The sequence below is a fragment of the Bos indicus genome, chromosome 16, assembly GCF_029378745.1.
Source record: "Bos indicus isolate NIAB-ARS_2022 breed Sahiwal x Tharparkar chromosome 16, NIAB-ARS_B.indTharparkar_mat_pri_1.0, whole genome shotgun sequence".
Taxonomy (NCBI): domain Eukaryota; kingdom Metazoa; phylum Chordata; class Mammalia; order Artiodactyla; family Bovidae; genus Bos; species Bos indicus.
Window position 1 is genome coordinate 4,312,965 of NC_091775.1, and position 27,218 is coordinate 4,340,182.

Sequence of the window (27,218 nt, forward strand, 5' to 3'; positions counted from 1 at the left end):
CACCCAGGAGAATGTGATGAGGCCTCTCACAGGCTCCCTCTTCCTCTCAGAAGTCCCCCAGTGTCCTCAGATTAAACAAGGGCCAGGCTGCCCAGCTGGGACCAGCGGCTGCAAACCACAGGCCAGATACTCGCTCATTCTGTCCACAGGGAGGGTGTGGCCTCCCAGAGGATGCCGGCGAGGCTCAGAGTCCCCAGCGCCGCCCACCGCACACCCCTGCGCCTCTGCATGTTCTCCCGCAGCCTACACTGCCGAACCTCTAACCCCCTACAGTCTGCCCAGCCCTCCTCCCTCCAGAGTCTGGTTGAGTATCTTTTCTTCTCACAAACTCTTCTCGGTCATTAGCGGTCCCACCTCCCTGCAGCCCACCTCGGTCAAGTTCACAAAGTCACTCCCTGCTGAAGCCTCTTTCTCACGGCCTTCACCACGCTCCTGGCAGTGGGGTTGGGGGTGCCTAGGTCTCCCCTTCTGTCTTCAGCACCCAGCACCCACAGGGCCAGCTTCCTGGTAGATGCCAGACACACAGTCATTGCCCCCGAGAGCAAGGGTGCTGGTAAGGACCAGACAGGCTCACTGGGGGCAAATGAGTCGAGCTTTAGCCATAAGCTGGCTAAGTTGCAAATCTCCGTGACTTAAAACATCCTTTCCTTGTGGGCCAGCGGGGGGTGGGGATGGGGGTCTCTGTTCCATAGTCACTCAGGGACCCAGACTGATCACCACATCTAACAGAGTCACACTGTCACAGGGGCTGGCGGGGGCTGGGAGTTGGGGGGGGGGTGGGCGGTTTCTACATCAGCAATTAAATGCTTTGGTTAAGAAAACACACGTGGGGACTTCCCTGGCAGCGTGGTGTATAAGAATCCACCTGCCAATGCAGCAGACACAGGTTCGATCCCTGGCCCAGGAAGATTCCATGTGCTACAGGAGCAACTAAGCCTGTGAGCCACGACTGCTGAGCCTGAGCTCTACGGGCTGCAACTGCTGAGGCCCGCGCACCTAGCGGCTGTGCTCTGCCACAAAAGAAGCCACCTCACAGCAACCAGGAGTAGCCTCTGTTTGCTGCAACGAGAGAGTCTATGCAAAGCAACAAATACCCAATGCAGAGAAAAAAGAAAAAGAAATGACAGCAAAAGGATTTTTTTTAAAGGAAACAATAAAGTAAATTAAAAAAATAGAAATCACATGGCCCTGCCAAATCAGAGGGTCTCAAGGAAGTACAATTCTACTGTATAGCAGACGGGGAAAGCTGGGAATCCTGAGTGCAGAACACAAGGTCTGAGGGACGTTTCTCCTGGTCCTGCTGCACGAGCCGGCAGGGCAGCCCCTCTGGGTCACGCCTGTGGGGGTGGGGGCAGGGCGCACCTCCGAGGGTACGGGCTCCTGTTCTGGTGCCACTGGGCTGGGGGTGGGGCTGCCGGAGGAAACCACCAGGTGTGGCCGTGGGAAAGTCCCTCCAGCTTTCTGTTGAAACATGGAATCTCCTGGCTTTAACCGTTTCTTACCCACTGCCATCTGGGAGCTGACCGGAGCTGGGCAGACCTCTCCAGCCTTCTCGGGAACTTGATCTGGGGATCTGGAGTCCTGACTGGGCAGTTGGCACCCCTGGGTTCCAGCCTCAGCTGGCCTCTGAAGATTGTGGGCAAATTCCTGAAAGTGCGTGAACCTCACTGACCTTAGTGCCTGTCTGTAAAGCACTGTGCAGTTTCCCAGGTGTTCCCAAGTGGGCTCTGCCATGTTGCCCTCACACCCAGCAGGGTAAATGTGACCGTCCTCGGGCCTTGGGTGAGAAGACCGTCTGGCAGGGGTCATGTGCTGTGCTCGAGGTCGTCCAGGAGGGCATAATCTGGGCTCCAGCGCTTCCTCTAAGACCTCTGCAGGCTCCCTGGAAAGATGAGTCAGACCAAACTCCTAGAAGTGGCTGGCTGGAGGTCCTGGCCCTCCCTGGGGCTCCTGGGTGTGGGAAGCTGGCTTTCCCAGGCAGTTCTTCACTTGGTTAACTGGCCCAACCTGCTCTGTAGACTGTGGGCTGAGTTCCAAACTTCCCTGCTCAGGCGAACCACAGGGAGATACAGAAATAACACCCCGCAGCCCACCACAGCCGCCCAGCCTCAGTGCCCGGCCTCTTTCGTGGCTCAGACCGGGTTCTGTTGCCTGCACTTGGGAACTCAGAGCATCCTCTTTCTCCTTCCTGCCAGGCTGGTGGCAGCCGCCAGCTGCCTCTGTCTCTTTAAGAGAGAGAAGGAACGAAATCAGGAAGTGGGAGAGAGTGGAGAGCCGAGGGCTGAGTTTCTTCAGGTCTCCGAGACCCGTGGCCACCAGGATGCTACGGATGTGGCCCGTGCAGGGCAGCAAGCCCTGAAAGTCTGGGGGTGCCTCGCAGTCCCACAGCCTGCCTGTCCCACAGCTGAGATGGGGTGAGTGTGCAGAGTCCACGCTGAGGGGAGGAGGGTTGAATGGGGGCGTCTGGGAGCCAGGCGGCTGCAGGACAGCAATCAGCGAAGTGCCAGGGTGCTGGCCGGCCAGGGTCGGCTCTGCGGGCTCCTGCCCCTGCCGCGTATCTCTCTGAGGCTGCTGCCCCCCGCCCCGAGGTGCCCTGTGCACCATCTCAGATGGGCACCCTTGCAGAGGACGGCTTGGAGGCCCTGAGAGGCAGAGAGGGTTTTACGGCGCAGAGGAGAACTCAGACACTCCCGTCCAAGCGTCGGATGCCAGCCTCCAGCGCTGCCTCTGTAATTTCCTTTTCTGCCTCCCTTCTGGGGCTGACTCTCACCTCTCCTAGGGTCCCGCTCACTGGCCCGAGCCCCTGGAGGGTGGGAGTGGCAAGGACAGTCTCCTGGAGCGGGATCGGTCTAGGCTGGAAACCCCCGGCTCTGTGGGGGAGGGTGACAAACAGGAAGGGGTTAAAGGGCTGATGGAGGCTGAGAGTGAACAGCGCCCAGGGCTGCCTCTCATCCGCCCTCCTCTTTCCGGTGCAGCTCAGCTCCTGGACTGGCCACAGACAGAAAGCACAGCACACTCTTGCCGGGGAGAGTCTCTGCCTGATCCGTGGGGTAAGTGCTTCTGGCGGCTGTAGCACCTGGAGACGGAGGGGCAGGGGTGGGGCAGCTGGTTCGTGGCTCCACTGCCCACCACCCTCATCGGTCCCAGCACCGCCCTTCTGGGCACCAGCTGCTGCGCTGGGGGCCGAAGAGCATGCACACCTGACCAGATGTGTTGCTGTTGGACCTGGGCACAGCCCTGGCGGGACCAGGAGAGAGCCCAAGGCACGCCAGCCCTGTGGGACTCTGCTCTCTGCGCCAGCTGCCCTTCCCTCGCACCTACAGCTACGCAAGGCCCCAGCACCAGCCCTGGGGAGGACTCTGCAGGAGCTGATGCCTCCCCTGGCTGGACCTTCGGCCTTGATTTCAGGATATCCTACCTGGTTCCTCAGCCCCAGGCCCGCAGGCTGATTCCTCCACAGCCTTGGAGGGGAAAACCTCACCAGCTTATTTCTGCTGAGCTATTACCTCATCTTCAGAGAGACTCATCCCTTCACAGCTTCTATAAAACGCAAACACCAATCCATCTTCTTAAACTGGAATTGACCCCTGATCTCTCCAAGTGGCCTCTGGCTCAAGGGATTGACCTTCTTAAGATTCCCATTAAAAAAAAAAAAAAAAGCTTACAGAGAGAAGGCTCGAAGCTAAGGAGCCGTGGGATTCCAGGCATGGTGACCCTAGGGTTGACCACCTTTGAGACGGTAGAACAGGAAGCAGCCCTGGCTAGTCCGGCCTCATCCGAGAGTATCTAGGGGGTGGGGGCCCCTCTCATGAAGACCAGCCCTGGCCCCGCTCTTCAGAGCAGCCCTGAATGTAACTCCTGAGGCTGCTTGCTCTGCAGTCAGTTGATTGAGAGGAACTGGCGTTTGGGGAGAAGGGCGTGGGGGCAAATACGGGGAACAGAGCCGCAGAGGGGTTTCAGATCCTCCAGAGGCCGCCAGAGCTTCTGGATGTGATGGTCTCCTGCCTCCCCTAACCCTCCACACACACACACACACACACACACAAACACCCATGCATACATGCTCACACACACACCGTGCATACATGCTCACTCACACACACACACCCGTGCACACATGCTCGCTCACACACACACATGCTCACACACACACATGCTCACAAACACACACACCGTGCATACATGCTCACTCACACACACACCCGTGCACACATGCTCGCTCACACACAGACACGCTCACACACACACACACCCGCGCACACATGCTCACTCTCACACACACACCCGCGCATACATGCTCACTCTCACACACACACTCGTGCACACATGCTCGCTCACACACACCTCCCTGAGCAGCGCTGACCTAGCCAGGCCGGCTTGCTGGCCGTGGCTGACAGCAGCAGGAAGTGGTGGCCCCGGGAGCGCTGGGGAAGGCCCCGGCTCGTGTTGCAATCCTGGAGATTTCTGGTGATGTGGGTGACGCTGTCTGACCTGGAGCCGTTCCTTCAAGCACTTTCTGCTTCCTGGGACAATCCAGGCCTGGATGCCAAAACCCAGAACTGCCAGTGCGGAGGAGAGGTGGCAGAGAAACGGGCTTGTCCCTGCAGAGTGGCCTGCCTGGGGTGGGGACGACAAGGACATGCGGAGTCGGGAGAGGACAGGGCCCTGCGAGGGGACCGGGCCAGGCTGTGTGCTGAGGGCCTGGTGGCGGGGCTTCTTTTGGGGGAAGTTAATTAGTCTTCCTGTGCTTTCCATTTCTGCCCCTGCCCCCTGGCCTCCGGAGTGACTGTGTGGAGCCCCTCAACGGGGTGGTCTCGGGCACAGCTACCAGCTGGGTCCCCAGTGTCCATCCTGGGTCAGGGGCCGCCCTGGACACCAGTGTGCTCTTTAGGGCGGAAGGCGGCCGGCCGGCCAGACGCAGGAGATGCAGAGCACCGTCAACTACCTGTGGCACACGGATGACCTGCTGGGGCAGGGGGCCACGGCCAGCGTGTACAAGGCCCGCAACAAGGTGGGACCCCCCCCGGCCCGCCCTGCCCCGCACCCGGGAAGGCGGTCCCCAGCGGGCCTTGGGGTTGGGGCGTGTCTGAGCAGGCTCCTCTGATCTGCACTGTCTGAGGCAGGGCAGGGATGCGGGGGTCTGAAAAGGGCTTCTGGGGTGATGCCCACTGGGCACGCTTTGGGGCTGGAGAGAGGGACAAAGACGTAACCCAATGTCCAGGGGAGCTGGCGGCAAATCTAGGAACAGCAGGGGGGCAGCAGGACCCGTTTGGATTTAACCTGCCTTTATCGCATTGACGGCTGTACTGGATACATGAGACGCACCGCACTGTCTTGGACTTAAGCGCTGAAGCCAGACAGGACGGTGCTGCTAACAGCCCGTAGTTACTGCCAGCAGCAACAGCAGCAGTAACACAAACCAGCCCCTCCCGGGTATCAGGTGTGCCAGGGTCCTGTCATCTCCCCGTGCTGCGGTCAGGCCCGGCCATGGGGCCCCCTGGGGAGGGGAAGGAGCTCAGGGTGGGAGCCCCCATCCCCAACCAGGCTACCCTGGCTCATCCCTGGGGTTAGCTCTTCCGAGTCTGAACGGAAACTGGGAGGCAGGGTGTGCTTCCCAGGGCAGGGGTGCCACTTCTGTTACCCCCACGGCAGAAATCTGGGGAGCTGGTTGCTGTGAAGGTCTTCAACACGGCCAGCTACCTGAGGCCCCGCGAGGTGCAGGTGAGGGAGTTTGAGGTCCTGCGGAAGCTGAACCATCAGAACATCATCAAGCTCTTCGCGGTGGAGGAGACGGTGGGTCCGGTGCTCGGTCAGAGGAGTACGGTCTTGTCTTTGACCCAGTCAGGTCACGGAATAATAGAGACCCGGCACACACTCATAAGTGGGTCACCTAGAGAGGAGGAAAGGCTGCCGAGGGGCTGGGGGCACTGCATAGGAAAATCGGGCTGTGGCGTGGGGCCTAATCAAGGAAGGCTTCCTGGAAAAGGTGACCTTGGGCTCAGTTTGAGGTCAGAGGAGGGAAGGCCAGCCAGAAGTGGAAACCTATAAAATGGGGGCTCTGGGCCCGTGGCCGAGCCACCGCAGCTCTGGAAAGAGGAGAAGTGCCCTCCCCAAGACCCCGTCCCTCTCCCACAGGGGGCCGGCCGGCAGAAGGTGCTGGTCATGGAGTACTGCTCAAGCGGGAGCCTGCTGAGCGTGCTGGAGAGCCCCGAGAACGCCTTCGGGCTGCCCGAGGACGAGTTCCTGGTGGTGCTGCGCTGCGTGGGTGAGCCCCTCCCTGACGCCCCGGGCGTCCCCTCCCCTGCCCAGGCCAGCCCCAGACCCCGCCCTCAGCGGCAGGCAGAGTCCCAGGGGGTGTGCTGTTTCTGGAAGAAGCATCCAGACACAAGAACGCTGGCACCTAAGAGGCGCCCCGCGCACAGACCTGGGACAGATGCTAGTGAGCGGACAGAACCCAGGGTCTGCTTCCTGCAGACTGGCAGTTTACAACTCCAGTTCCAGAGTACAATTAAAAACACCATTGTTCATGACGGCACGATTCATGATGCTGTTGTGATTCATAATGCTGTTGCTGTTCAGCTGCCCAGTCGTGTCCGACTGTCAGTGACCCCATGGACTGCCTCCCTGTCCCTCACCGTCTCCTCTTGGCTATTGTTCTTGCCTCTTGGCTATAATGAATAGTAATAGCCAAAGGGCAAAAACAATCCACAGGTCAGACAGGTGAATGGATAAACAAAGTGTGCAACATGCAGGTGACGGATTAACTAGTCTTAAAAAAAAAGGAAATTCCGACACTTGGATGAACCTGGAAGACACTGTGTTGAGTGAAAAAAGCCAGCCACACAAGGACAACTACTATATGATCCTTTTTATTTGAGGAACCTAGAGGCACCCCACTCCAGTACTCTTGTCTGGAAAATCCCATGGATGGAGGAGCCTGGTGGGCTGTAGTCCATGGGGTCGCTGAGGGTTGGACACGACTGAGCGACTTCACTTTCACTTTTCACTTTCATGCATTGGAGAAGGAAACGGCAACCCACTCCAGTGTTCTTGCCTGGAGAATCCCAGGGACGGGGGAGCCTGGTGGGCTGCCGTCTATGGGGTCGCACAGAGTCGGACACGACTGAAGCGACTTAGCAGCAGCAGCAGAAGAGAGATTCAGTCCATGGCAACAATAAGTAGAATGTGATTGCCAGCGGCTGAGGGTGACAGGGTGGAGAGTGAGTGCTTAATGGGTGGAATTCCTGTCTGGGACACTGACAGAGGTCTGGAGACACACAGTGATGCTGCACAGCCATGTCAATGTATTTAATCCCACTGATGCGTACACTTAAAAATGGTTAAAATGTAAATTTTGTTAGGTAGGTAGTTAGTGTTAGTCGCTCAGTCGTGCCCGACTCTTTGCAACCCCATGGACTGCAGCCCACCAGGCTCCTCTGTCCATGGGATTTTCCAGGCAAGGATACTGGAGTGGGGTGCCATTTCCTTCTCCATTGTTAGGTACAGTTTACCACAATTAAAAAAAAAAAGATGGGGAGTAACTGAGCGCCCTCCGCTGGGAAGCAGAGCCACCATCCTCTCAGGTTTCCAGGGAACCACAGGCTACCCCGACACTCCACGCCCTCGAGACCCCTGTCCCTTGCCCCATGTCCATCTCTGTCCTCCTGCTGTTCCCGAGGCCCCTGGGGACCCCTGGGTGTCACCCTCTGTCCGTGGCTCCTCCCCGGGACGGGCCCCGCCGCTGGGCCGGCCCCAGCTGGAGCCACTAGCAGCCCCACGTCTGTGGCAGCGGCCGGCATGAACCACCTGCGGGAGAACGGCATCGTGCACCGCGACATCAAGCCCGGGAACATCATGCGCCTGCTGGGCGAGGAGGGCCAGAGCATCTACAAGCTGACTGACTTCGGGGCCGCCCGCGAGCTGGACGACGACGAGAAGTTTGTCTCAGTCTACGGCACCGAGGAATACCTGGTGAGCGGCGTGGGGGCTGGCCCGCGCCCTGGGACTCTCGGCGCCCCTCTGGGGGCCCCGTCCAATCCCCCTGGGGCCAGGAGGGTCATCCCTCACCCCTAACCCTAACCCCAGAATAATTCATTCTCTTCTCCAAGGCCAAAAGGTCAGTGCTGAGGCCTGCCCAGACTCCTTTCCAGGCCCCCTGCCCAGATCCCTGCCCAAACCCCCTGCCCAGACCCCCTGAATAGACCCCCTACCCAGACCCCCTGCCCAGGGCCCCTGCAGAGACCCCCTGCATAGACCCCCTGCCAGGTCCCCTGCCCAAACCCTCTGCCCAGACCCCCTGAATAGACCCCCTGCCCAGGCCCCCTGCATAGACCCCCTGCCAAGGCCCCTTGCCAGATCCCCTGCATAGGCCTCCTGCCCAGGCCCCCTGCCAGACCCCCTGCATAGACCCCCTGCCAAGGCCCCCTGCATGGACCCCCTGCCAGGCCCCCTGCATAGAACCCCTGCCCAAGCCCCCTGCCAGGTCCCCTGCATAGACCTCCTGCCCAGGCCCCCTGCATAACCCCCCTGCCAGGCCCCCTGCATAGAACCCCTGCCCAGGTCCCCTGCATAGACCCCCCTGCCCAGGCCCCCTGCCAGGTCCCCTGCATAGACCCCCTGCCCAGGCCCCCAGCATAGACCCCCCTGCCCAGGCCCCCTGCCAGGTCCCCTGCATAGACCCCCTGCCCAGGCCCCCTGCATAGACCCCCCAGCCAGGCCCTGGGCTAGGCCTCCCTTGTTCAATCAAGCCCTTGATCAGATCCTCGTGGAGGATGGAGCCCTGCTGCTCACCACTTTGCCCAGAGCAGAGGCTGATAAGCCTGTGGCACACTCACTTTGGAGATGACCCAGGAGATGTATTCTGACAGTTCTGCTTCCTCCTGGAGGTGGGAGAAGGCAGTCTGAATGGGGGGGGGGGCGGGCGGGGGTCCAGGGGTGCTCAGGCCCTTGCCCCCTCCCCGTCCCTGACTGCTCTTTGGTTCCCCGGCGGCAGCACCCTGACATGTACGAGCGGGCAGTGCTTCGCAAGCCCCAGCAGAAAGCTTTTGGGGTGACTGTGGATCTTTGGAGCATCGGGGTGACCCTGTACCACGCAGCCACCGGCAGCCTGCCCTTCGTCCCATTTGGCGGGCCCCGGCGCAACAAGGAGATCATGTACGGCGACCCATGGGGACCCACGGGGACCACGTGGCAGGGGGCGGGCCTGGACATCCCGCTGGTCCCTGCTGGGTCCCCCATTCGGCCTCTGACGGTGGGCCCAGAGGGCCTGGAGTGCACACACAATCCCTTTAGATGCTTGGATGTCGGTCCATCAGACAAGAAGCCACGCCTTGTCCCTGGCTGATGGGAGACCACATCTCAGTCCAGTGCTTCCCTTGAGCCCCACCCCAACCCCACTTGGGCTGACCACATCTCAGCCGAGGTTCCCAAAGCAATCTGCCCAAGGTCACAAAGCCTGCCAGGGCAAAGAACAGGGTGGGGGTAGGAGCAAGAATCCAGCCTCCTGATCCCAGGTCCCTCGGGGTTTCCCGCTGTCTTATCCAGAGGCTGTGGCTGCTCTCACTGAGGGCACCACCAGAGAAAAGAGGTTTCAGGTGGATTTGCAGGAAGGTCGGTGCTCCTTCAGCTCAGGGGTCAAGCCGGGCGGAACCGTCCTAAGTTAGGGAAAGGGGAAGGAGTCTGCCTTGGGTCAGGGCTGGCAGGGTAGCTGGACTTTAGAGGAGGGAAGGGTGGACTGTGGGGTGCAGGGGAGGGGACTGACCAAGCACAGCACGGGCACGTGGGGGAGCCAGGCAGGCATGGATGAGTGGTGAGGGGCTGATGAAACAGACAGAGGAGCCAGCAAGTCTCTGAGCCTCCAGGCCGAGTCTGTCCTCCCTTGGAAGCATCATGGGCTGGGCAGGGGGTCCTGGTGACCTGGTCCTGCCCACCCACCCCAGGTACCGCATCACCACAGAGAAGCCAGCCGGGGCCATTGCGGGCACCCAGAGGCGGGAGAATGGGCCCCTGGAGTGGAGCTACACCCTGCCCATCACCTGCCAGCTGTCCATGTGAGTGAGAGCCTGCAGGAGAGGGGATGCGGACCCCAGCCCAGCCCTGGGTCCTCCTCTCAGCAGAGGCCTGGCCCAGCAGGAGCCCCTGCTGTGCCACTGGCTTGGGTTCCCCCTTCTCCCTTCCCGGCCCCAGTTTCTCCCCCTGGAGCTGGAAGACCCTTTGGCTTTTCCTCCCCACCCTACCCTGCCACGCCCGCTAAGTCCTGGCTCTCCAGGGCTTTCTCAGTCCACGCCCCCATTTACCTCCTCCTGGAGGTTAAGTCTGGGCCCCCAGCCCCTGACTGTCTCCGTGTCCCGGGGGCAGGGGTCTGCAGAGCCAGCTGGTGCCCATCCTGGCCAACATCCTGGAGGTGGAGCAGGCCAAGTGCTGGGGCTTCGACCAGTTCTTCGCGGAGACCAGCGACATCCTGCAGCGAGGCGTGATCCACGTGTTCTCCCTGCCCCAGGCCGTCCTGCACCGCGTCTACGTCCACGCGCACAACACGTGAGCGGCGCAAGCGCGGGGCCCCTCCTCTCCGTCCCGCCCCCCACGCCCCCCAGCCCCGCCCCGGGCCCAGGGGCCTGTCCCGCCGGGCTCTGTGGGGCGCTCAGATACGGAAGCTTCTGGGTCCAGTCTCAGGTTGGGAAAGTACTAGTTCCATCAAGTTAACCACTGTTCCTTGCTGGGAACTTGAGAGATTCAGCAACCTTTACAAAGCTGACGTGCATTAGAAACCTCTTGAGGGGCGTGTGTGTGTGCAAGCACACGCTCACCGCCAGTGCACTCCCCAGTGGACTGCTCGTAGAACCCCTTTGTTTCTGGAGCTTGCTTGGGGACTAGGTGAGTCCTACCTAGTCCTGGGTGACCCTAGGGGACAAGGCTCCCTGGGTGCCTCTAGGGAGCGTGGCAGGAGGGGCCGTGAAGGCAGAGTCTGGACACTGGACTTTGTCTCCATCTGCTTCAGGACACCACCTCTACCCTTTGTCTCCCAACCCTGGAGAAGAAAAATCTCCCAGTCCCTCCCTCTGAAAAGCAGAGCCCAAGTCTTAGCTGTGTGTGGGTCACCCTGACGCTGATTCCTGCCTGTTGACACCCCCTCGCCTCCTCCTCTCCTGCCTCTGTTCCTGGTTTTCTAGGATAGCCATCTTCCTGGAGGCCGTGTACGAGCAGACCGGCGTGGCCCCCCAGCACCAGGAGTACCTCTTTGAGGGTCACCTGTGCGTCCTCGAGCCCGGCCTCTCTGCTCAACACATCGCCCACACCACGGCGAGCAGCCCCCTGACCCTGTTCAGCACAGCCAGCGAGCCCCCCAAGGGGCTGGCCTTCAGGGACCGTGAGTAGGGCCATCCAGGCTGGACCTTTTCTCCTCCTCACTTTCTCTTCCAAGGGCCAGAGGCTTATAATCCAGGATATTGGTTCATTTGATTTGTGGGTATGTCTTTGGGCCCCTGGGGTGTGGAGGCATCTCTGGGTTCTAATTCCGTAAACGCCTCTGAAATGCCGTGGGACTCGGGCCGGTGGCTGGACCAACCTGCATCACGGCATCCAGAGATCTGTGATAGAAACTCCAAGGGAAACAGGGAGGGCTGGATTTCACCTGCTGTCTTCAGTCCATGCCTGACGGGAAACCTCTGAGTTTGTGTTGGAGGCGCAGGGGCCCAAGCTGCTGGAGAGAAGGGCAGGCGGTCAGGGGCCCAGAGCTCTGTTCTGCAAGTTCTAGCAAAAAATCACTCCTCGTTTGAATGATGCCAATTTCTTCCTCCTTCTCAGGGTCCCCAAGGCTGGGAGGGGAATTCACCTTAAAACCCCCGAGTGTGAGGAGTGTTAGTCACTCAATTGTGTCCCACTCTTTGGGACCCTGTGGACTGTAGCCCTCCAGGCTCCTCTGTCCATGGAATTCTCCAGGCAAGAATACTGGAATGTGTTGCCATTCCCTTCTCCAGATCTTTCCCACCCAGGGAGTGAACCGGGGTCTCCTGCATTGCAGGTGGATTCTTTACGGTCGGAGCCATCAGGGAAGCCCCAGTTCGTTCAGTCCTGTGGGACTCTGCGACCCCAGGGGCTGGGAGGAGTGGTTTGAGTCTCTTTTCTGCTGCCTTGGCTGTCGTTCTCCAAAGTGGGCACAAGGGGGCAGTGAGGGGCTGCAGTTGTAAAAAAAGCACTGCGACTGCACTTTGCTCGGTCGTGTCCAACTCTTGCAACCCCCTGGACTATACAGTCCTTGGATTCTCCAGGCCAGAATACTGGAGTGGGTAGCCTTTCCCTTTTCCAGAGGATCTTCCCAACCTAGAGATTGAACCCACGTCTCCTGCATTGTGGGCAGATTCTTTACCCGCTGAGCCACCAGGGAAACCATAAAGAAGCACACTCAGGGCATTTAAGACTTAGGAGGTGGGGCTCCAGGCAAGCCAGGAAGCTGGAGGCGGCCGATAGGCGGTGCGGGCCGACTGTGAGCTGGGGCTGGGGAAGACGCGCTCAGACCTCGCCCAGGGCCAGACGGGCGTCCCTCCCTGACCTAGTCTTCATCCACAGCCGCTCTGGACGTTCCCAAGTTTGTCCCCAAAGTGGACCTGCAGGCAGATTACAGCACAGCTAAGGTGAGGGGGCGGCCGCCGGCTGGCCGGGAGGAGGGTTCCTGCAGGGGTCAGGGTGCAGGATGTCACCCTGCCCCGCTGTGTGTTTCAGGGCATCTTGGGTGCCGGCTACCAGGCCCTGCGGCTGGCACAGACTCTGCTGCGGGGGCAGGAGCTGACGGTTCGGGGGCTGCACTGGTTCGTGTGAGTGCCCTGAGGGCTGGGTGGGTGGGCAGGAGAGGCAGCCCAGGCCCCCTTCAGCACCGCCCTGGGGCTGGGCCCTCGGTTCCAGAAGGAGGCAGCTCTGATCGGGCTCCCTTCGGCAGGGAGATGCTCCAGGCCACGTGCAGGCGGACGCTGGAGCTCGCGAGGATGGCTCTCCTCTTCCTCAGCAGCAGCCTCGGCCCTGAGAGGTGGGTGTCTCCCGGGGCGGGGCCGCAGCGGGCGCGGGGCTGGCCCCTCTTCTCTGTCTGTTCCTCTCCTGGGCTTTCCAACAGTGCCCTTTGCCTCCTCCAGTTCAGAGCTGCCAACCTCCCTGGCAGGCTGAGTGGAGAGAGCATGCCCCGCCCCTGCCAGCTGGCCGCACTCACCTCCCCCGCTTTCCAGTCCCTCTGGGCTGTGGGCCTGTGAGGACCCTGCCCCTCAGGCTCCGAGGCAGCCCCCCTGCCTCCAGGAGAAGGGGCCTCTGTCCTCCCCATCCGCTCTCTGAAAAGTGAGACCCTCAGCTGCCCCGGGCCCTGGGGCAGGGCTCTGGGAGAAGCACCCACGCCCACACGGGGCCCCTGGGCCCGCAGGACGGAGGTGCAGGCAGACTCATCCCCAGTATCCTCTTCCCACCTCCCCTGGGCCTCTGCGTCCTCGCCTCCAAGGACTCCCTGTCCCAGTCCTGGGAGCTGCACACCCTCCACCCTCTGACTTGGGCCAGTTCAGGGTGATGGATTTGGAAAAGGGAGAGACTGGGGAGGAAGAAACCAAGCTGCAGGAAACGAGCCGCAGGAAGAGTCCGGTGGCCAGCGCACTGCTGGGCAGGTGCCCGCGCTGTGGTGCAGCTGGGAGAGGGGGCCCTGCGGCCCAGGGAACCCGAGGGCAGCTGGAGCCATTCCTGGTGACAAGTGGTGACAGAGAGCAGAGGCTGTGCCGGACAGGCCTGGCCCCCCTGCCCCTCGCCCCGCAGCCCCTGTCCTCGGGAAGTCCCGAAGCAGGGAAGTCCTCAGGAGTTCCCCAGAAGCAGGTCAGCACTGCAGACCCACCTTCCTCCTGGCACCGGTCAGCGGCAGCTCTGACAGTGGACAGACAGGGCGGTGGCTGTGCACCGAGGGGGAGGCGGGGGTCTCCAGATGAGTCCCCGGCATGGCCGAGCCCCCACCAGACGGTGGCAGAGACAAAGGGCTGCAGAGGGCGGGGTCGGCTGGCTGCTCTGGTGAAGCTCCTCTGGGCAGGGCTCTGCTAGGGCACAGAGCAGGCCTCCAGGGGTGATGTGGCCCCAGGCCTGCAGAGGGCCCCCGTTTTCCTGGAGGAGACAGCCCTTCCCTGGCACGTGCAGGCGGCCGGACGGTTGGGTGAAGGGGGACTAGAAATGGGTAGAAGAAACCAGGGAGGTCTTCCTGGAAGAAGTGAGACTTTTTAAGGCCAGAATGTGAGTGAATAGCTGAAGGCCCTGTGCAGGGAAAGAGAAGGGGGCGGTGACTGGAGGGGTGGGGAGGTGCTGTGAGGTTTGCTGAAGCCGTGGCCATGGTGGAAGATGTCCTGCTGAGGAGCTGGAGAGGGACAGAGGGGAGGGGAGAATGCATGCAGCCCCAGGACCCAGTAAAATGACCAGTGAGGTTCCGGAGCGGGAAGGAAATGTGCAGAGAGCATTTGGGTGTTTGCCCGTCTTCCCTGGGCTGAGAGTGTGGGGCCCCAGGTAGCCCCAGGGCTGGAGTCGCAGGGTGTGCTGGTGCGGTTTCTCCCCATTGGGCTCCAGGGTCTCCCCTGAGGCATGGTGGGCGTGGAGAGTTCAGGGCCAGGAGAGTGCAGGGCCAGGAGAGTGCCTGCTCTGGGGCCGGTTTCGGCCCCCCAAGAAGGAGGGCGCTGGCCCAGGCTCATCGCTGACCCACAGCTGGTCTCCACCACCTGGTGCCTTCCCTACCTGGGCCTCTGTTTCCTCCTTTTCAAACTGAGAGGACTGACTGACCTCAGGGCCTCCCAGCCCGAGAGCCTCCCAGTCCTGTTCTTTGTGGGACATGCTCAGGCCGGCAGGCTCTTATGAGGTCTGATGACACTAGTTGCCTCCCACAGAGAACCCGAAACAATATTATGACCAAATCGCACATTGGAAGAGCCCAGGCACGTGGCACTAAGGGGCCGTCCTGCCAACCTGGAGCCTCGCCTCACCCCCGGACGTGAGCGCCCGCTCTGGGCTCTGGAGACGCCCGGGTACCCTGGCCTTTGTCCCGAAGCCCCCCTGCCATCTGTAGGCCCCACTCAGGCCCCAGGACTGACTGACGTGGGGACTCCCAGGGCTTCCCCACCCCCAAAAAGACTGCTTTTGTGTGAATGTGTTCTTTGATCCCACAATCACCTTTTATGGGAGCAGGAAGGAGGTTTCTGTCCCCATTATATGGGTGAAGAGCCTGAGGCTTGGAAGATAAAGTGATTACCCAGATCCTGCAGACAGGGGTATGGCAGCCAGGGCTAGGACTCTGACCTGCCCCTCCCGACTCCTGGTCCAGCTGGGCTGGGCAGCCTCATCCTCTTCTGCACAAGTATCCCATGCCCTGAAATCCGTCCCTGTGCTGAATAGTCCATTCGACACTCTGTGTGGGGCGCTTGCTGGTGCGAGCACTGTCTTAGACACTGCAGGTGTGGTGGTGAGCAGACCTGCCCTGCCTTCCGGGAGCCCCCACCCCTTCCTGCCTGATTCTCTCCAATCCTCCTTCCTCCCCACCCCCGCCCTCCCAAAACACACAGGGTTCTCCTTCCCTAATTATTATGGTATAAAAACAGCATAATATGTTATGCTAATTGTACTAAGTTAGAAAATATAGACCAGCAAAAATGAAATTAAAATGCTATATCCTGCCACCGAAGAGACATGATATCTGCATATGTCCGTGGTTTTCTGGTACCTGTGTGTGTTAACCAACATGGCATTTCCCTGTGCTTGCTATTTTATAACCTGCTTTTCTAAGCTTATGATCCTCCAGGTCAGTACATTTCATCTATAGGGCGTGTCCATGTTCAGATTTCCCTAGTTATCCCCCAAGTGTTCTTTTCTGGCTGGTTTCACCCCAAACCGGGATCCAGTCTGAGACCGCGCTTGGCGTCTGGTCGTTGTGTGCTTTTACTGTTGTTGTTGAGCCACTAAGATGTGTCTGACTTTTGTGACCCCGTGGACTGCAGCCACCAGGCTTCTCAGTGCCTAGGATTTCCCAGGTGAGAACACCGGCGTGGATTCCATGTCCTTCCCCAGGCGAACTTGCTGACCCAGGGATCGAACCCACGTCTCTAGCTTGGCGGGCGGATTCTTTGCCACTAAGTCCAATCCTTAGATCTGTTTTCACCCTTCCCTCGAGGTTTAGCGGCGTGGCCGGGGTGCCTGAGCTCCAGGACCTGAAGAGGACCGCAGAGCTGAGGTCCAGGCTGCGGAATGTGAGTGAGGCTGGGCTGATGGGCGGCCAGGAGCAGAGCTGAGAGCAGGGTTCTGGCCAGGCTCCCATCCGAGCCTCGCTGAGGACCCCACGGGGTCTGCCTTCGTGTCCCCCAGTTGGCCGAGGTCCTCTCCAGATGCTCCCACAATATCACAGAAACTCAGAAGACCCTGAGCGACCTGTGCTCTGAGCTGGTGAAGAACCGGGATCAGGTACATGAGGACAGAAGGTCTGTGGGATTTTCTTCTTGGCGGGCTGGAGGTGGGGCAAGGGCGGAGGCCGCAAAGGGCCGGGTGGCCCCGTTAGGAGTCCGCCCGCCTCCCCTCTTCTCTTGGCGAGGATGCTGGGGTCTGCGGATCGCGGTGGGGAACCCACGGCCCTCCCATGAGACTGCCCAGAAAAGGCAAGGATCTGGGGTCCCGCCCCAGCTGGGAGTTAGTGAATTACGAGTCTTAGAGGTGCAGTAGTTCTAATGGAAGAAACATCGCGTTCCCACCTCTTCGGAACCCTTGCTCTGGTCAGACCCTGGACTGGGTCCTCCTACTTCTATCATCTCAGGTCATCTTCAAATCAGTAATGATGCTACTACTCTTGTGCTCCTTTTATAGATGATGGGGCTTCGTAATGACAAAGGATAGGGCCCCAGGTCAGGTCTGCCTGCTTCCAGAGCCTGTATGGTTGGCCCACACCAGGGATTTACCCCTCTGAATCCCCAGTCTCCGTTCAGACAAACAGGAAAATCCCCATCACCGCTTCCCCAACGGCCCGTGTGCGGAGCGCCTGCCTGCCTCCTGGGCTTTGACCAGGGCGTGGCCCGCTCCTCCAGCCCCCACAGTCAGTGTCTGCACAGAGCCACACGCCCCGGTCCCCAATTCTGAATTCAGAAAGCTCTGAACACCTCGGAGCTGATTCTTCACTGTCTTAGCTGCAGAACCTGCGCTAACTGACACGAGGCTCTTCCTGGTCTTTCTTTATCCCACTAAGTGACTGTTCTTACAGTCCTGAAGGTTGAAGGTGTGTGATGACGGGGTGCTGCCCTAGACTCCCCAGGGGCGTCCATGATACAGTGTATGCGTGCTGACCCACCTTTCTCAAATCAGAGGGTGGTTCTGAATTTGAAACACTTCTGGCTCCATTATTTTGGATAAAGACTGGACCTAGGATCTTGTCCACTCCAGATCCCAGGTTGGGGAGGGTCCTGGAGTCCACAGGATCCTGGGAACAAGCGTGGGCTCTCCAGAAATAGCAGAGACGGGGTCCTGGGTGGAGCTGCAGGGAGGAAGTGAAGCCAAACAGGCCGGGGGGTGGGGAAGACCTGCCCTCACACCCCAACATCTCAAGCAGGGTGTGTCCTGGAAAAGAAAAGGACGAAACAGTCACGACCTTAGAGCCCAGGCTGAGAGGGTAGAGAGGTCATCTCCCGAGCTCCCTGTCTACAGGCAGGACCAAGGACCTGGAGTCATCCTCGTTTCAAACAAGGGTTGTTGCTTCTTTAAGTTCTTTCTCCTTGCGCAGAAAACACGACTTTTGCTTTTGCCAGGGGACAGAAGTTCCTCCTGGGCTCCGGCACGCAGGTGCCACCACCTCTCCTGTTCTGGGGCCCAGGGCTCCTTCCCAGAATCTTTTCTCAAGCCTTGTTGGGCAGCAAAGACCACCTTCCTGCCACGCGTCCTGCCTGGCTTCTTCCATGTGTGTGTGTGTGTGTGTGTGTGTGTGTGTGTGTGAGAGAGAGAGAGAGAGAGAGAGAGAATAAACACAGGAGTGAGAAATGACTAGCTAAGCAGAAGATGCCTCAAACAGAAGAGTTACCCCACTCCCAGACTGGCCCCCAGAACTGTGGCCACCCAAAACGAGGCTCCTCCTGTAGGGAGACAGCCCGCTTCTCCCACAGCCGTCCCTGCCTCCCTCACCTTGACCCGTGCGGTTCGATTCTTCTGTCTCCTGCCCACAGCATCCAGCAGATTCAGTGCTGTTTGGACAAGATGTACCTCACCTACAAACAGTTCAAGAAATCCAGAATGAGGCCAGGTGAGCCGCGGGGAGAGCAAACCCCCTCCTCTCCCCTCCCTTCTTCCCTCCGGTTAGCTGGCTGTTCGTAATACCGCAGCAGCATCGGGTGGCGCAGCTGGGCTGGGGTACGGGAGGTGGGGAGGAGTGGGGGGCCCCCTACAGACCACTGAGGGGCCTGAGCCTTTCCTGCACCCATTGCCACCTGGGGGCTCCGCTGAGGCCTGGGTGCTATAGGAAAGGCGGCCTGACCGAGACCCCCCATCTTCTCAGAGCACTTTATGGTTTAAGAAGTGCTTCCCTGTCCGTGTGTCTCTGGCTCACTAAGGTCGTCAAGCTTTCCAGAAAGGGGAGGATGAGGAGAAATACCAGTTAGCGTCGCTGGTGCAGGAAGGGGAGCCTGGGGAGGCCCCAGCTGGCTCGTGGGGTTAGGGAGGTAACACATTCCAGGAACTGACCCTCTTGCCCACGTGCCCCTAGCATTTCCTCATGTGCAGGAAATCGATGTTTGAGGGCTTGGGCTTGATTGCAAAGCTCTCTTCCACCCCTAAGATTATCTAAAAAGTACTGTCCCATAGAAATATAATGCCAGGCACATTTGTAGTTTTAAGTTAGCTAGTAGCCAAAATGTAAAAAGTAGAAACAGGTGAAATTTACTTTAATAATGTATTTTATTTCACCCAGTATATTCAGATTGTCGTTTCAGCATGTAATCCATGGAAACAATTATTAAAGAGATATGTTACAGTCTTATTCTGTGCTGAGTCTTCGCAGACCCTCGTGTATTTTATGCTTACGGGGCACCTCTATTCAGAAGCTAATTTCTTTAACAGAATTACATGTACTTTTACCAAAACAATAAAGCTGTGTTTGATAGGGAAAAAACGTTGCACACTGCTTTAGTTTTTAAATATAATCGAATTTGTTAAGTTAAAACAAAAATTCAGGTTCTCTGTCGTATCAGCTGCACTGGCCACACTCCAAGTTCAAAGCAGCCACAGGGCCGCCGTGTTGGACATGCAGTTTCTGAAAGATGGTGGTCTCTCCTTGGGAGCCTCAGTCCTGCCTCTGGGTCTGACCTTGAAGGGAGCACAGCTCAGGAGATGGGAAAACCAAGACTGCCCTGTTCCTGAGGCCAGGGGGCCATGGGCTCAAGAAGCCTGGCCTGACACCCAGCTGACCACCTTTGCTGTGACGTTAGGAGACTTCCGGAGGTTTCTCTGCCTCCAACACTGGAATCCTGCCATCTTGTGACCACTACACTCTGAGCACCTCCTGTGTGCTGGGCATTGTTCTATGGACAGTGGGTATATTTTTAAAAATTATGTGATGCTCATAAAAATCGTAAGACACTATTAACCTCCCCATTTTATAGATAAGGAAACTGAGACACAGGAAAGTTAAGTAGCCCGAGCAACCTGGGTCCAGCTGCTTTGAGCCACCCCATTTTACAGCCTCAAAAAGAATTTCACTTGGATCAGTCTGTAAGAGTCCTTTATTCAAGTGTATAAAGAACCAGGACAAATAACACTTCACTGCCAACACCTGGGGAAAGATGGCATTGTAGAAAATGCCCCATCATTTGCAGGGCACTTTCTCACTTTCCCTTCACTCCCATCCTGTGTGTTACAAGTGACGGATAAGGCAAAAATCAATTGCCTACAGCACCCTGCTACGATAACAGGAAGGAGGCAGACCCAGGCCTCGTCCCGGATCGCCTGGACCTCACAGTCAGCTGAGCGCAGGGCCCAGGACAAAGAGGCCAGGGAGGGAGGCGATTCCGCTATCAGGGGAGTGATGGGGGTGGGCAGCAAGAGACCCCCAGCGGCAGGAACCGCCTTATCACGTCTTGTTTCTGCCGCTAACCAGAGGCCATTCCCCTGGAGTCCAGGAGAGGGCAGCACCTCCCCAGTGCAGAGAGCATTAGGCCGCAGCCAAGGCAGTGAGAAGCTCAGCCCTGCTGGCAACAGTGCTGGGCTGAGAAGGGAAGATCAAAGGTGGTGGCCTGGCTTGGGCGACCCCTTGCTGCAGAGCCCAGCTGTCCGCAGCCTGAATATTCAGGGACGGAGTCCACCAGCTGTTAGCATCTGCCTTGCGGGGAGGAGGACTGGATGAGGGGTCAGGTCACATCCTTCAAGGCCCGTCTCATCCGCCGGTGCCCACCTGGAGCCCTAGGCGCCCGTCCCGCCACCCCCGATGAGTGGGCTTGCCTGGCCCACGTGGGCCTCTGCCTGCTCATAATGCAGGGTCTTGGGTGCTAGTCTCCCTCGGCCTGTCCTTCTGGCTCTGCAGGGCTGGGAGCGCCGGGCAGGGCCCAGGCTTCTGCCTTCACCCTTGCAGCTCGCCCGGCCCTCGCGCCGTCTGCTCTGCTGATCGATCGCATGCGTGACCTCAGCCCTGTCTGTCTCCTTCAGGGCTGGGCTACAACGAGGAGCAGATTCACAAGCTGGATAAGTGAGTGGCCTGTGCCCCAGCAGGCGGGTGAGCCGGAGGGTGGGTGTCTCCAGGGGACAGTGAGTCTCTGTGCCAGACACGAGGTGGTAAAGGGCCCTGGCCCCAGGCCCCAGCTGGGCAGGAGGAAAGCTGGGGGGGCACTAACTCTGGGGCCAGGTTGGGGGCGCGTTTCTCAGCAGCAGTCTTGATGAGACTGGATTGACTCCTGGTATGAACACAATTGTATGAGGGCTTTCCTTTCCTGTTGCCCTCGCTGATTAACCATGTACCGCTTTATGCTCTGGGCTCTTTCTGCTCTAGCCCAGGCTCTCCTTTGGATGTCCCTCTGCTTCTCTGTTTCCTGGACACTCTCTTCTTCCAGGAAGCCTCCCTGACTTCATACTTATTTGAGGACTCACCCCTGACCACACACACACACACACACACACACGACCATCTCTCCTCTCTGGGGGCTGAGCTCGAGTGTGTGTGTGTGTTTCCCAAGACCCCTGATCCTTCTCGCATATCCCTCTGCTGGGGTGTGCTGTGTGCTGGTTGCTCTGACCATCACCATGCATGAGAGCGAGCACCATCGCCTGCACCCCTGACTACACACACACACGCACGCACACACAACCATCTCTCCTCTCTGGGGCCTGAGCTCGAGTGTATGTGTGTTTCCTGAGACCCCTGATCCTTCTCGCACATCCCTCTGCTGGGGTGTGCTGTGTGCTGGCCGCTCTGACCATCACCATGCATGTGAGCGAGCACCGTCACCTCCTTTGGGGAGGTGGCCCTGCTCTAGGCCAAGGGGATGGACACTTGGGTGCTGGAGGCGCCGGGAGTCTAGGCTTTTGCTCCGGTGGCTCTGGCTGCTCATCTCTGTGCCTCGGTTTCTGTCTTTTCAGGGTGAATTTTAGTCATTTAGCCAAAAGGCTCCTGCAGGTGTTCCAGGAGGAATGCGTGCAGAAGTACCAGGCATCCCTGGTCACACACGGCAAGCGAATGAGGTAACACTGGCCCTCCCTTCTGAACTCGGTTCCCAGGGCCCTCCAGGCCTGGCCCTTCCTGGCCTCAGACAGCCCTGGGCTTTGCAGAGCCCCCGCTGAGAGGGAGGCGGTACTAGAGGAGCAAAAGCCACAACAAAGAAAGGTGGTTCTGTGGCCCTGGGTGGACCAGGCAGTCTGCTGGGTGATTTCTGTTAACTCAGTCTCACAAGGTCTGCCCTCTGCAGTGGACACTATCACCCCATTTCACAGATGAGGAAACTGAGGCTCACAGAACAGCTGCTGCTTTAATACCACACCACTAGTAAATAGCAGCCCCAGGACTAGCATATGGGTATGACCGCGTCTAAAATCTAGATTCTCTCCCTCGTCCCAGGTGGTTGTGTTCAGAAGCCCCCTCTCTGGGGACTGAGATGGGGACACGTGGCCTGGGAAGCAGGGGCAGGCAGGCCCCCATGTGGAGCCCCCTCCACGCTGTCCCCTGTGGGAGTGTTTGGTTTCTGCCCCTCAGACAAACCCCTCCCTGAGATGAGAGGGCCGCTTCCCAGGAGCGGTGGGTTCTGAGGATGGAGAGGAGACTCACCTTAGAAGACAGCTTCTGCCTCCCCTGCCGGAGGCCACCCCCCATTCTGACCTAATGGTCTGGAGTTGGGCTTGGCCAGTGGCCTTTGAATGCTGCTCAGTGATTCTACAGAGAAGGCAATGGCACCCCACTCCAGTACTCTTGCCTGGAAAATCCCATGGACAGAGGAGCCTGGTAGGCTGCAGTCCATGGGGTCGCGAAGAGTCAGACACGACTGAGCGACTTTTCACTTTTCACTTTCATGCATTGGAGAGGGAAATGGCAACCCACTCCAGTGTTCTTGCCTGGAGAATCCCAGGGATGGGGGAGCCTGGTGGGCTGCCGTCTATGGGGTCGCACAGAGTTGGACATGACTGAAGCGACTTAGCAGCAGCAGCAGCAGTGATTCTGATGCGTCACAGGGCTGAGAGTCGAGCAGTGGCTGAAGCCTCCGGGAGCTGGCGTCCTTTTAATGTTGTGGGGCAGTGTCCTTGCTCACTCCCTCTGCTTAGAGAGAGAAGAGAATTCTTAAGAGTCTTTTTAAAATTAATTAATTTATTTTAATTGGAGGCTAATTACTTTACAGTATTGTGGTGGTTTTTGCCATACATTGACATGACTCAGCCACGGGTGTACACGTGTCCCCCATCCTGAACCCCCCTCCCACCTCCCACCCCATCCCATCCCTCTGGGTCATCCCAGTGCACCGGCCCTGAGCGCCCTGTCTCATGCATCAAACCTGAACTGGCAATCTGTCTCACATATGATAATATATATTGCTCTGGAGATGGGGGCGTCAGCAGGCCCCGGTTTGAGCACCCCAGAGCAGGCGTCTGGCCTCTCCGGAGCCTGACCCAGGCCCTCGCTTACTAAGCTTACTGGCTTGTGCATCCCGGCCCGGGAGGGGCGTGCAGCCCCCACAGTGCTGGTTCTCCAGGACCCTCGTCAGCACCCTTACCTGGGGCAGGTGTGGGTTGAGGGCTCCTGGAAGGGCAGGGGCAGGGTGGGTGGACAGCGCCCCAGCCTCTGCGTGGGAAGCCTCTCTGTGTCTGTGCTGGCCGGCGGTGGGCCGGGCCCTGACGCCTCTCTGCCCTCTCCAGGCTGGTGGACGAGACCAGGAGCCACCTGCGCCTGGTGGGCTGCTCCGTGGCCGCCTGCAACACGGAAGCCCAGGGAGCCCAGGAGAGCCTCAGCAAGGTGGGCCGCTTCGGGGCCCTAGCCATGCCAAGCATGGCCGCGCCAGTCGGACTCCTGGGAGGCATCCGGGCCATTCCCCTGCCTCAGGGCAGAGCCGTGCTTGACCACGTCCGAGCACTCTGGTGTGGCGTAGAGGGTCTCTGACCCGCCAGGATAGAAGGCAGTGCCCAGCGTTCTCAGAACAAGCATGCTCGATAACAGGGCAGAGGCTCCTAAACCCTGGGGCATCTTCTGGGCCCCGTGCAACCTGGGAGGCTCCCCGAGGGAGGTGACCTGAACACTCCTTGGTCTTCTGATCTGTTCTGCTCAAAAGACCAACTCAGGCAACTCTGAGAGGCCACTTGCCTTGCCAGCAGGGACAGAGAGGGGCTGTTCTTCAAGGAGTAAGGCCCACACAGCTCCTCCTCTCCCCAGCACTGGACACATTCTTTCAGAGACGGTGCTGGGCTGCCCCCCACACCTTCTGCATCTTCTGACTCAACTGTGTCCTGACAGGTACAGGTCAGACACAGAGGGGAGCCTGACAGGGGAGCCCCATGCTCCCAGGATAAGAAGGGGGGGCTTGTGGGAAATTCCTGACACTCCAGGGATGTTGCCTGGGGATAATTTTGTTACGCGTTGTTTATGCCTCCCCGCACCTCCACTGCGCCCAGCACCTGAGCTGGCTTATCCCTTCTGACTAAAGTGTGGCTCTTTCAGATCCTTGACCGACTATCTCACCAGCTCCTGCAGGAGAGAACACAGGGGGCTCAGGCCTCCCCACCCCTGACAGCTCCTTATCCCAGCTCTGTGCTGAAGGACCTAGTTCTCCAGTAAGTGCCAGAGGTGGGGTGTGAGCGTGTGAGCATGTGTGTGTGTGTGTGTTAGGGGCTTTGCCCCTTGCCAGGCCCGGTAGGCAGGAATGAGGCTCGGTGGGGCTGTGGGGGAGGGGGGCTCCCAGGAAAGGTCAGGCGGAGGCTTGCCTTGGTCCTTAGCCACCATTGCCTCTCTTGCTTGGCCTTGAACAGCATGCAGGAGCTCCATGGGGAGATGAAGGTGCTGGCGTCTGACCTCCAGGACAACAACCGCATCATTGAAGGGTGAGGAGTGCCCGCTGTGCAGGGGTAGGGAGGCCAGGTCCTCAAGCAATCCTTGCCCCAGGGGGACAGGCCCCGTGCCTGCCCAGGCAGGTGTGATGACAGGGGTCCACGGTCCAGGGCTTTGACCTTGCCCCCAGGTTAGTCAGTGTGCTGACCAGGTGGAGGCTTTCACTGTGCTCTGGAGGATGCGGGTGGGCCTCAGGGCAGCCACGTGGATTTGTGGCCGTGTCCAGCTCTGCATGAACGTGGCCTCTACCTGACGCCCAGACCAGCTCCTTTAACCATACAATCCTCAGAGTGGCGATGACCCAGGAAACGCAGAGCAGAGCTGGAAGAACTGGCTTGGCCTGCAGGCCCCCTTTTAGAGGCTCTGCGTCATCGTCGGACGGGAGTCCACTCCTGGGCTAGGGGAGGGTGGAAGTCGGGGGGATACTGGCAGATGCAGCGGGGCTCAGCCTTTGGATTTTGTGTAAAATTCACAAAAGAAAGCTGGAGAATAACAGAGTGACTGGCTTCTCATATTACCAAGTAAGCACCATTGGAAGGGAAAAAAGCCCTGCCATCTAGAAGTCTCACTTTCGAAGGTGCGTTTGAAAACCAAAGAGAAGGAAGGACACAATCTCAGAAGCAGGGGTGGTCCCGTTTACACATATACACACTCACACGTGCATGCACGCACCTCCCGCGTCTTCCCCATCATCCTTACGCCTGTCACTTCCCCATCTGGGAACCAAAGAGTCTGCAGAGATTCCTACCGAGTGTGACCCTGCTTGCTCCTCACCCACCGTGCGGCCCCGGGAAGTTTCTTTGGCTCTGAGCTCCACCACATTCCCAGAGATTCCACCTCCTGGTGCTAATAAAGGGATTAAACGGGATGAGAGACGCACTGTGCTGGGAGGGAAGGGTGCACAGAGCCGGGATTCACTAAATGGCAGGTGTTCCCTGAGGTCCGCGGGAGGTAGGGAAGCTGGGAGCAGAGCTCACGGCTGCTCCTAGAGTTTCAGAGGGTCCTTGGGCTGGGGAGGCATCCCATGTCACATTCTGGCAAGAGGAGAACAGATCCTCCTAAATACCCACAGGGAGACGATTTGACAGCTTCTTAGAGAGATTTTCCGAAACAACCCTTAGGGGCAGGAAGTTCTAATTTTAGTGCCAACATAAATTTTCCTTGCTGTGATACGTAGTCTATTTACAGAGAGCTAACGTTTTTATTTTAGTGGATTTTTTTACTTCCTGATTCAGAGCTGTAACCAAAGAGCCTAAAGAAACCATCTGAATTCCGTTTCCCCTCCTCTTAACCCGAGGCCACAGTGGAATCCCCAGGGGAGCTTTTAAAAGGAACAGATGCCTGGGTCTTGGCCTCAGAGGCTCTGACTGCCGCTTGGAGTTGGGGATTTTCGTAAGCTTTCCCAGTGATTCTAAGGTGTAGCCAGGGATGAGAATAGAGTTCTTGTCAGGAGACACAGGCGCTCCGGGAGGAGAGCGGAGGGCCTGACCAGCCTGCTGCCCCTGAAAGCTGACGGTGCGGGTCCCCGGGCGGGGTTCTGGCCTCTCCACCTGGGCAGGAGACACTAACCGTGGCCTTTCTTTACAGGCTAAGCAGGATCCCACTGGCTCCTGACATCTGAGCTTGGGGATGTGCCCGCGGCATCCTGAAGCATTACGGTTGTTCAAGCACTGCCTGGCTGCCGGCACCGGGGACCCAACAGGATGGTGCCGGGTCCACCTCACCAGCCTACCTCCCTCCTGGCTGACAGCCGGGAGTCTCCAGCATTACCTTCTGCTGCCTTTCTTGGGGGGGCAGCGCAGCAGGCCCGGGAGCACCAGCCGGATCCCAGGCTGACCTGCACCCCTGCACGAGCCCGGAGCCAGCCCCCCTGTCTTCCTCGCCGTGCAGCAAACCTGCCGGACGGTGGGGCCAAGGCTCCCAAATGCCCTCCCCCGGCCTGCCCCGGTGTGCAGGGCTTCACTCCTCAGGGAACAGAAGAGGGGGCCTCCCGGGGGCTCCCCAGGGGGCCGGGGCAGACGACTCCATCCCCGTCTTCCTTCCTCTTCAGGTGATTGATGTTGAACAAATGGACCTCCCCCGTCTCCCATGGCTGCTGAGGGTCACCCGTCGAGGAATCAGGCATGACGGCCCGATTTCCCATTCCCTCCAGTCAGACCGAGCCTAAAGCTGAGGAACGGGGTGGTCAAGGCCGGGGCTGTGTCTCGGGGACCTTCCCCTCTCCCTCTGGGGCACCACCAGATTTGGGGGTTCACAGCCAGCGGCGTCGACAGTAGCTGTGCCAGTTAGCACAGGCCCATGAGGCTGGAGCCCCGAGGAAGTCAAGGCCTGCAGCTTTCAGAAATGAAATAAACAGGACCCTTTTCTGGGTGGCTGTCACTGGGCTGTTTCTGGAGGCAAGGAGGGCTCTAGGCTGCGTGTGCTCGGGGATCAGGGAGGGCTCTAGGCTGCGTGTGCCTGGGAATCTGTGAGAAGGACTAGGAGATGGAGGCAGGACAGCTCACTGCCTTTCCCTGAATGGGAGCCTGGTTTCAGGGAGGCGCCCAGGGAGGCTGGTCTCCTGCTGGGGTCTCTCTTTTCTGGCTCCCTGTCACTTGAGGAACTGTGTAAGGGCCTAGAACTGGCAGGGAGGGTCTGTTTGGTTTTTTTAACCTCCAAACCTCCATCCAAGTGCCTATTCCTTTCCACGCAC

The 27,218-nt window shown here is 59.0% G+C and overlaps 1 protein-coding gene across 12 annotated transcripts; it reads left to right on the forward strand.

Annotated features, from left to right (window-relative positions):
- The first annotated feature begins 2,187 nt into the window (after positions 1-2,187).
- Positions 2,188-26,896, forward strand: IKBKE (inhibitor of nuclear factor kappa B kinase subunit epsilon). 12 transcript variants are annotated; one of them, XM_070767838.1, is made up of 22 exons: positions 2,219-2,414; positions 2,976-3,050; positions 4,892-5,011; positions 5,653-5,793; positions 6,136-6,265; positions 7,790-7,971; positions 8,993-9,153; positions 9,939-10,049; positions 10,357-10,536; positions 11,169-11,365; positions 12,565-12,629; positions 12,718-12,803; positions 12,932-13,018; positions 16,166-16,235; positions 16,351-16,463; positions 18,186-18,262; positions 20,656-20,695; positions 21,583-21,684; positions 23,344-23,440; positions 24,140-24,252; positions 24,448-24,519; positions 26,114-26,896. In XM_070767838.1, the coding sequence occupies exons 3-22, from the start codon at positions 4,925-4,927 to the stop codon at positions 26,145-26,147; spliced, it is 2,145 nt and encodes a 714-aa protein (XP_070623939.1). In that variant the 5' UTR covers positions 2,219-2,414; positions 2,976-3,050; positions 4,892-4,924; the 3' UTR covers positions 26,148-26,896. The 12 variants fall into 12 exon arrangements, 8 of the variants coding, with proteins under 8 accessions (XP_070623941.1, XP_070623943.1, XP_070623942.1 ...); XM_070767837.1 differs by having other exon boundaries at positions 2,224-2,414; positions 12,718-12,809; XM_070767836.1 differs by having other exon boundaries at positions 2,226-2,414; positions 16,160-16,235.
- Positions 26,897-27,218: the final 322 nt, after the last annotated feature.

Bases quoted from the DNA above. Each gene is read 5' to 3' on its own strand.
- IKBKE (XM_019976887.2), top strand. From the start codon at position 4,925: ATGCAGAGCACCGTCAACTACCTGTGGCACACGGATGACCTGCTGGGG. The intron at 16,464-18,185 runs GTCTGTGGGATT...TCCTGCCCACAG, and splicing joins CAGGTACATGAGGACAGAAG to CATCCAGCAGATTCAGTGCT. The intron at 23,441-24,139 runs GTGGGCCGCTTC...TGGCTCTTTCAG, and splicing joins CCCAGGAGAGCCTCAGCAAG to ATCCTTGACCGACTATCTCA.